At 50.1% G+C, this 9,987-nt stretch overlaps 1 protein-coding gene across 1 annotated transcript in view; it reads right to left on the bottom strand.

Annotated features, from left to right (window-relative positions):
* The window catches only part of NBEA (neurobeachin), a 924,058-nt gene that overhangs the window by 60,533 nt on the left and 853,538 nt on the right, over nucleotides 1-9,987 (bottom strand). The window contains exon 51 of the mRNA XM_006879639.1: nucleotides 8,776-8,928. Within this exon, the coding sequence (XP_006879701.1) occupies nucleotides 8,776-8,928 (153 nt within the window). The remainder of the gene's footprint in view (nucleotides 1-8,775; nucleotides 8,929-9,987) is intronic.

Below are 9,987 nucleotides of genomic sequence, written 5' to 3'. Positions count from 1 at the left end.
CAGTCCATCTCATCTCTCCAATGCCTAATATGTCAATATTTATGCGTTCCATTTCTTTCTTAACAATTTCTAATTTTCCTACATTCATGGCTCTCACATTCCATGTTCCAATCACTAGGGTCTGCTTACAACTGTTCCTCCTCCTTTGTATTTCCATACTTGATAGCTCTGCCTAGGTTGCCCTTTCTGCTAGTCTGCGTGTGTTCAAAATTCTGTTGTATGTATGACCATTTACCTCCTTCTACCCCTTTTGTTCATAGGGTCGCTATGAGTCATGCTTGATTTGAAGGCAATCAACAACCACAACCTATATATTAACACTGAGAAGAACGAGGGTCCCAGAATACTGACTGGACTCGCGAGAAACCGGACCAAGACCAGAGGCTGCTGTGTGAACAGAGCATGGAAACACTATGTGGTTCCACTAGAAAGTAGGTAATAATAACAATTGTTGTTGTTGTGTACCGTTGGGTCAGAACAACCCATAGCATACCCTCCAGTGGGCTTCCAGACAGTAAATAGCCCAGAGGAAACTGTCTACCCTTCTCTCACGGAGCTGGTGGATTCAAACCACAGACATTTGGGACTGCAGTGCAGTTTCTCACCACTAGGCCACCAGAGCTCAGTAACAATAACAATAATCTATTTATTAAAAGACTGAGTAGTGCATCAGTAGACAATTAACTGTAGTTCAATTTTTGTCTTTCAAAAAATTGGTTTTGGTAATCAAACGAAATGATAAAAGAATACAGTAGGAAGTGGAGGCCAGGGCCACGCAGGTGTTTCTGCCTTATAGTAGCGGTGCAGTGAGAAAATAAACCAGTTTAGGAGCTAGTTGTAGTTTGAGGGCCAAAGAGAGGATGGCAGATAATCAGAGAAGGGGACAGTCTAAGATAGGGGCACTGAGACCCAGCCAAGGCCACGTTCTTTCTGCACGAACCAACAAACCAATGAAAAAAGTCACTCATGGGTTTTAAAACATTATTCCAGTCAAATACAATTTTTTAAAAAAGAGTAAGGAATGGCCAAATTTGGAAAATAACAGTAAATGGCATATAAGAAAATGGGGAAAAAAACGTAACAAAATGTAAAACACTCATGGTCTAATGTGAAAGGGAGAAAGAATAAAAACCTATTCCTGAGGTTCTTCCAATAAACGAAGGGGGAAAGAGGTGTTTCATTCCTAAGCTTAGTGTCATCTGCAGTTTGTGTACCTTGTTCTTTCAAATCAAGGGCAGAGCAATTGTTCTAAGTGCAGACAAACCATCTCTCAGTGCAGACCGGGCCCTAGGGGCCTGGGAGGAAAGAAAGAGAGAGACACTGAAACGGCAAAGCAATCTACTTAGCTAACCTTCATTTCCATTTTGCTCGATGGTGTGAGATTACGAAGATTTGTTCCCAGCAGATCTGAGATAAGGCTTTTCTAAAATTTACAGAGAGGCACAAAGGATGCTGGAATGAACTGCAGGGAATGGTGTTTCTCTGGAATTCTTTAAAGATATTAATTCTTTTTTCTTTTTTACTCAGAGCAAGGGTATTCTCTTTCCTCTTACTGACTGCCTAAAAAACTGCTTTTGTAACCAAAAAAACCCCTTCCCTTGAGTTGCACATATTCAAACGTTAGGTGCAGATGAGGCAGGTCCAGCCCAGTGGAGCACAGGGTTCCACTGAGGAAGGTCCTTTCCAGTCGTCTTTTCTCGTGGTCTCTGCTGGGTGGGAGCCCACAGTTACAGCCACTGTGTCAGTCTATGTGGTCGAGGGTGTTTGTGTCTCTTTCACTGGCCGTCTGTCCCATCAAGCTGGTGTCCTTCTCTAAGCTCAAAGCATGTGAGAGGAAGAGTCCCACCCTTGCTTCGAAGGAGCACGCTGGCTGACTTCTTCCAAGACACTCTTTGTTCTTTGGGAAATTCGTGGTATATTCAATATTCTTCGTCAACACTGTGATTCAAAGACACCTTGTTTTCTGTAGTCTTTCCTGCTTGCTGTCCAACATTCACAAGCAAATGCTGTTAGGTGTCAGAGAGTCGATTCACAGTCACCCTGTGAGCCCTGTTCTCACCACCTCTGACACGCTCCGGTTCACGGCTGCAGTCCCCTGTGCCTGTCCATCTCCTCGAGGGCCTTACTCTCTTTTCCTGACCCTCCACCTTTCCCAGAACAATGTCTTTTTCCAAGGACTGGCCACTCTTGACAACATGCCCCACATGTGTGTGACCCAGTTTCACTGTTCTCTACATGCACATGAAGGGACTGGGAATACTACGGCTTCCATCAGCACACTTCTCAAAGTGACAGTTTTTATTTTTAATACCTTAAGGAGGTGTTTTGTGGTGGATTTGTTCAAAACAATCCATTGCTTGATTTTTGGACTGTTGCTTCCATGGACACAAAGAGTGGATCCAAGTACAAGAAAATTCTTGACAACTTCAATCTTTGGCCACTTGTCATTAAGGTCACTTAACGGCCAGGTGTGAGCACCCTGGTTTTCTTTAGTTGAGGTGTAATCCACACTGAAGGTTACACTCTCTGACTGTCATCGGTGCTTCAGGTCTTCTCTATTTACAAGACCCTGCAGGGTCTCCCAGCCTGTGATCTTTACAAGAAGGGTGCTCTAGGCTGGTAGATAGCTGTAATGTCAAAAGGGCTTTCCCAGCCACTGACTTTGACATCGTCGTATGGATGGGAAGGATCATACAAATACGGCCTGTCTATCCACAAGGAGGTAGCATCACCATCTCATCAGGTTTAAAAGGCACCCTTTCAGCAGCTGAATCTAAATGCCAACAAGGAAGAGAAAGCAATGTGCATCCTTTAGAGCCACAGATCCCTGTGTCAGCCAGACCAGGGTCTAGCCAGGCGCAGCGGCTGCCTCAGCAGAGAACCAGAGACCCGCCTGAGTCAGAGCTGAGCCGGGCCTGCTGCCTCACGGACCCTCAGCTGGAGGCCTCGCCCAGACTCACTGGAGGACAGCGGAAACACACCACAACTGTCAGGACTAAGGGAGCTTTGAGACACTGTCAAAGGGCCTGCAACCCCGTGTGAGCAGCTGTCTGGACGGAGGGACCGTATCGGCTGTCACCTGAACGACAAGCCTAATGAATCCCGTAACTGTGAGCACAGCTCTGTGAGGTCTGTGAGGTCACTGCAAGGGATTTCAGACCCCGCAGAGCAGTGAGATGAGGCGTGGAGTTAGTACAGGTGTGCGGGAGACTGTGTGTAGGAACTGGTTTTGTGGGTGTGGTTGCTGTGCCCCTTTGTAACGTTGCCATGCTCAGACCCTCCACTCACTTGGCAGGAGCGGCACTGCTCACCGTGCCCGTCTGGTGGTCTGAGTCCCCCAGGGGGCCCTCAAGGGGAGGATGGACACTTGGTCCCATGTAGTTTTCAGCAGGCCTCCTAGGCACTCTTTGGGAGGCCAGCTACGAGTGGGGTTCAACTCCATGAGTTTGCGTTCTGAGTTTTCATTTTTCCAGGAGCAAAGCACCTGGTCCTTCTTCCCACGGAGCCACTAGGTGGATCTGAACCACCAGTCTTTCGGTCAGCAGCCAGGTGGACTGTGAGAGGTCCAGAAGGTCATCCTAACCTAGTGTGAATCACTTTCACCTGCAGGAAAGTAACTTTCACCTAAGAAAATTATATTCTCTCTCTCTCACACACACACACACACTTGCTGGGTGCTTATGGATGGAATCAAACTCGTAGTGACCCTGCATCACCTGACAGAACCGACCCAGGGTCTGCTAAGCTGAGATCTTTGTAGGAGCACACAGCCAGGTTGAGGAGCTGCTGGGGGTGGGTGTGGTTGAACCACCAACCTCTTGGGTAACCAAACAGAGCTCCTTTGAATAAAAAATACGGCAAATTATCACTCATCCCACTAGCATCTCCCTCCTAGCTTCCCTTGCTTTCCATAAGGGCTCCGGGATGGGACTTCTCCCTCCCTCTCAAATCCTATCCAGGTACAGCCCTGCTGGCAGAACAGACTTCCGAAACCACCATGGCTCCATCATCTGACACCCTGAACCTCCCAAGACTCCTCCTGGCCGCCTCCTTCAGTGACATCCCCAAGCTTGAACCCATTTCTCCTGCTACTTCTCACAGCCTCCTGGCACCATCTTAAGGGGCCATGGACTTGACATGCCCTGGGGCTGGTATGACCTCTGACATCACTGTGGTTTGGTCCCAACTGCTCCTGCATCTCTGAGTCTGCTGTCCTCCTCTAGTCCGTGCTCACGTCTGGGTGTCTTTTCTGCTGAGTTTCTCAGAGACTTCTTTTCTGAACGTGGGGAGACCATGCATACACATCCACCTGTGGACACTGACCCCACACCTTGTCACCTTCCATGGGAAGGAGCCAGGAGCCCCGTGTGCTCTCCTGGGCAGCAGCCTAGGACAGGGGTCTGACCCACCAGCTGTTTGACGGACGGGAGGGGTCAGTCTGCTTCCAGAAGGCTCCACGGACGGGAGAGGGCAGTCTGCTTCCAGAAGGTTCTACAGATCGGAGGGGGCAGTCTGCTTCCAGAAGGCTTCATGGATGGGAGAGGGCAGTCTGCTTCCAGAAGGTTCTACAGATCGAAGGGAGCAGTCTGCTTCCAGAAGGCTCCACGGACAGGAGGGGGCAGTCAGCTTCCAGAAGGTTCTACAGATTGGAGGAGGCAGTCTGCTTCCAGAAGGCTCCATGGATGGGAGGGGGCAGCCTGCTTCCAGAAGGTTCTACAGATTGGAGGGGGCAGCCTGCTTCCAGAAGGCTTCACGGATGGGAGAGGGCAGTCTGCTTCCAGAAGGTTCTACAGATCAGAGGGGGCAGTCTGCTTCCAGAAGGCTTCATGGATGGGAAGGGGCAGTCTACTTCCAGAAAGATTCACAGCTTTGTCAAAAGGCCTCTTCCTAGTTTTCTGAAGAGAGGGTCTGTGTCTAGTCTTTCCTCTTTCTATAGTTCTTCACCTAGCACTGAGTCTTCATGTTGTTGTGAGTTAAAGCTTGGCCAGCTAACAGAAAAGTCAGTGGTTCAAATCCACCAGTAGCTGCATGGAGAATCTGAGGCAATCTGATCCCGTGGACACAGACAGCACTGGTGTCCCCAGGCAGTGCTGACCGTCCCCGCAGGGTCCCTGTGAGTGGACTTGACTTCACAGCAGAGGAATAAAGCTAACACTGACTGAAACCCAAACTTGCAGCTGAATCTCTCGTGACTCAGCCACTGTACTGAGCAGAGCAGAACTACCCACGAAGGCTCTGGGTCTGCCCTCTTACAGAGCCGTCTGCCACCTGCTTCTCCCGACAGCGGCTGGCAGGTCGGAACGCACTACTTTTTAGATGGCGCCCAGATGCTTATCCTCTAGACCTCCGGGCATTCTCCTCACGCTAACTCACTCACCTCCAAGTCACTGTTCTGGGGTTGCGTCCGACCACCCCCGTCCTCTCAGGGCGTCCTCAAGTTGTAAATCTTAAACGAAGGGACTGGACACCTTTCTCCACTGTTGTTCCCTTTAAACCACATAGATCAAAGCACTGAAGGCGCGAGGTCTGTGGGTGAACTGTGGGACACGCTGTGGGCTCTGCCACAGAGCATCCGGCAGCATGGAGTAAGCCTCTTTGACGTAGTTACTGGTTCATCCACTGAAGCAATGGGAAGATATGACGGTCACAGACAATGCCAGGAAGTGAGTTCATGCAGCAAACACTGATGGGCACCTGCCACGCGTCACACACAACCCTGGACCCTGGAATTATCAGGAGTGACTGTCACAGCGGAGACTCCGGAGCAGGCTGTGGGTGACCATGCTGTGTGTCACCCAGACAGAGGACCGCACAGCCGACCCTCCACCAGGCTTTCAGATGCTGTAAGCTGCACAGAAGAAGATGGCACTTCCTTCTCCTGTGGAGTAGCCAGTGGATTCAAACCAGGAGTCTGGGATGGCAACGCAAGTCCTTCCTACAAAGCCACAAGAACTCCCAGAAAGAACTCTGATTGTGGAGCAAGGAGGCTGAGGTTCTCAGGCACACCCAAGAGGCCGCTTCCCAAAACCAATTTGGAAAAGAAGCAATAGGGAGATAATGGAGGATGATCCCGGCCTCAGTGTAATACTAACCACAGACATGTCCCAGCTCGGTCACCTGTCAGGAGGTCAGGAGGTAATCATGTTAGGAGGAGACACAGAGCGTTAGTAATGCTTCAGGAGAAAGTCAGGGGGAGGAAGCTCAGGTGTGGACGTCGAACACACTGAGGGCTTCTGGAATCACCTCCCCGACCATCTCCTGTGTTCCTGCGGTCCACTGTGAGGACAACAGCTCTGTGTGAGGCCTGGGCCTCTAACCACCTGACACATGGGCTTGTTGCCAATGGGGAAAATGAGCAACGGGCAACAAGGACACCATCACAGGCCAAACGTGGCAAAAATGGTCTTGTTTCTACAGAAACAGGAAGGGGGAAGTAGATAGAGAAATCATAGCCCAGGACAGGGGCTGCAGAGGCCCCACAAGCTGTGGCTGACAGTCCAACGGGTCAGTCCTGTGGAAGCCCACGCCCTCCCCCAGAGGAGCAGCTGGTGGGTGCAGAGCACCCCCGTCTGATGAGCAGACAGGTGTGCCCCCTGCCAGCACACAGTAACCCTGTGCCTCGTGGGCTCTGCCCGTGTCCCTCTGAGGCCTGGATCTTCACAAAAACACATTGTTTGCTTACTCTGGGCAGCACTGTGTGAAGTTAGACAGTTGTTGGCATAGAAATCAAACACATCTAGAACTTCTGGAAACATCTGCCCAAAGTGTTAATGGCCTCAACTTTAGAATCTATTGATAACCTGATCCTCTCTCCAAGGAGCAGCTGGTGAATTCAAACTGGAGACCTTGTGGCTAGCAGCCCATCACATAACCCACTTGCCGTCAGGGCACCCTGCAGCGACAGGGTGTCAGATACCACTTTCATTGCTGGCACAGGGTCACCTCCTGGCCTGTCTGACCATCGGCGATGTCATCTCTGCATACAATATTATCTTGCCTTCTCTTGTTAATGGAAAGCTTGGCGGTTTGAACCCACCCAGCTGCTTCACGGGAGAATGAAGGGCTACTCTCATAGATTACGACGGAGGACACAGCGGGTCGCTCTACTCTGTGACCCAGGGCGGCCACGCCGTTGCTGCTGTTAGGATCTCTGAGCCAACTGCAACCCACAGAGAACCCTGAACAGACTGAATGAACCTTGCCCTACCCTGGGCCCGTCTCCTCACCACTGCCTGTTCAATCCATCTTGTCAGGGGTCTGCTTCTCTTTTGATGACTCTCCACCTTTTCCCACGGGATGTATTTTTCCAAGGACTGATCCCTCCTGACAACATGCCCAGAGTATGTGAGACAGTTTCGTCATCGCTGCCTCCAAGCAGTACCCTAATTGCACCTTGCTGCGAGACAGACTGATTTGTTATTTTGGAAGTTCACGCACAGAAATCTAACACTGGACTTCCAAGCCCCCACTTCTTCCTCTATCTTCCCGCTCCCTGACCACCTTCAGAGGGCGGAACACCTGGAAACGCCATGCCTTGGGTGGCTGGGAAGTACCTGGAGGGGTACCGGGGAAGACCACCGAGCTGGCAAGGTTGGAACAGAGCTTTCTCACTGAACGACCTGCAGGTGCTGATGTGGTGAGACTCGCAGCGAGGAGAAAGAGCTGCTGACAACAATTAACTGAAATGTGGAGTGTAGGCCACAAAATTCTAGGAAAACGGGAAGCTTTGAGACATGAAACGGAATGCATCAACGTTAACCTCCTACAAGCGGCGGGGGCCCGGGCGTCGGGACCAACGTGGTGGCAACTAATAGCACCAGCACCAGTTCCCCTACGCTCTGAGGCTCCGTTTATGAGAGCAGGGATTAGCCCACGGTCATGGAGCCCTCCAGGCATGCAGCCCTCCAAGCTGTGCCTGGGCCTTCCGAGGCCGGAACCTTTGCAGGAGTACACAGTGTCTCTCTCTCCTCAAAGTGGCTGGGTGGCTGGCACCATCTTTCCGCCAGCAGCTGCACCTAAAGGCCTGCGCCACCAGGAATCCTTAGGAGGCAAATGCCCCTTCAACACAGATGGAAATGTATATGGAAGTAGTCAGGTCTCTGCTTCCACACAACTGTAACAGCGATTTCAGTATGGTGGGAGTGAGCTCACCCCCTGGGGAAATTGGCCAGGGAGGGGAACACCAAGGAGCAGACCTGTGGAGCAGGAGACCCCAAGTGAGGGGACAGCAGGGAGCTGCATCCCACCTATGTCTTCTGATGGCACTAGCACCAAGCTGCTGCCCACTCCCAAACTCACTGCCTCCTAGTGGAACTGACGCGAGGCTGATGCTCCGCTCGGTTTCCAAGGCTGTAAATCACCGTGAAGATCATCCTGGTTCTCTGCCAGAGAGGTGGGTGCATTCAGACTGACAGAGGCACGGGGTTTTGGTTAACTTCATCTGCTGCACGGAAGGGTGGGTGTTGTAGGGCCGTATAGACCAGGTTCCTACCCAAAAGGTCAGCAGTTTAGATTCACCAGTGTGTCCTCCAGAACTAAATATGGGCAGTTGAGTATTTAATCACTGAGGCTCTAAGGTTCTTCTTTGTGCATCTCTGTGAAAGGAGAACCTGCTTGTTAAAGCAAAACATAAGAACACAACAGCAGAATGTCTTCTTCTCCCTTACATTGTAACAGTAACTCTAAAGATGTGGAATGACAATTAGTTAATAACAGTAAAAGTGCTAAACAAAATCCAAACTAGACCTCAGCGTGCCCACCACACACTCTCCTCACCATCCGGTTAATCCGCACGAAGTCCTCGGGCTTCTTGGCCCATGGTGGGAGCTCCACGTCGTTGACCACGGTCTCGTCCTCCCTGACGCCCAGGTTGTACCCGTTGTTGTTGACGAACATCTCAGGCAGATAGAAGAACTCTGGGAGCAGCTCCTGATGAGACAGAAGCAAACACGTGCGAGCTCAACACCACCAAATTTCTCTAGTAAGAAACCGTATTCCTACTACTTCATTTCAGTCTTTATTCTCTTTCTGTTACGTATATAAAAAAGAAAGGGTATGGGGAGCTCTGGTGGCCTAGTGGCAAGCTGTACTGCAATCCCAGAGGTACACGGTTCAAATCCACCAGATGCTCTGCTGGAGAAGGAGGGACAATTTCCTCCTGTACCTGTCAGATCTGATTTGACGGTACATGCACAAAAAATAAAAAAATAAAAAGGGTAAAGTATCTCTTTAACAATTCACTTAGCCATTAATGTTTATGAAACATAAAAATGTCAATTTCCAATCTTACCTCCAGAAATGAAGAACAACACTCATGGTTAGGATGAATAACCATTTCATAATTGTTGTTGTTGTCATGTGCCGTCGAGTTGCTTGTGACTCATGGCAACCCTATGTACAATAGCTCTAAACTCTGCTCTGTCCTGTGCCAATCTCATTGTCTCTGACACACTCATTCTGATTACCCCATCAATCACTGATTACCGAATCAATCCACCTCATAGAGGGCCTTCCCCTCCTGCACCGTCCCTCCAACCTCCCAAGCATGATGTCCCTCTCCAAGGACCGGTCCCTCCTTACAACATGACCAAAGTATGTTAGACGGAGCCTCAGAATCCTTGCCTCCAAGGAGCAGCCCGGTTTAACCCTCTCCAGGATGAATCTGCTTGTTTTCTTAGCAGTTCATCACACTCTCAGCACTCTTCTCCAACACCAAAGCTCAAAAGCATAAATTCTTCTATCCTCCCTGGTCATTGTCCAGCTCTCTGATGCATAACAAGTGATTGCAAAGACCATGGTCTGTACCAGACACACCTTAATCTCCAGAAACACACTGTTTCTCTTGAGTACTTTAGAGAGGTCTCTAACAGCAGACTTTTCCATCGCATTACATCTTTTAATTTCCTGGCTGCTGGTGCCAAGAATGTTGATTGTGGAGCCAAGCAGACTAAAGCTGTGAACAATCTCAATCTCTTCACCATCCATCCT

Source organism: Elephantulus edwardii, unplaced genomic scaffold (genome assembly GCF_000299155.1).
Source record: "Elephantulus edwardii isolate Elephantulus edwardi_28Jun2011 unplaced genomic scaffold, EleEdw1.0 scaffold00004, whole genome shotgun sequence".
NCBI lineage: Eukaryota > Metazoa > Chordata > Mammalia > Macroscelidea > Macroscelididae > Elephantulus > Elephantulus edwardii.
This window is presented reverse-complemented; position numbering and strand designations above follow the sequence as displayed.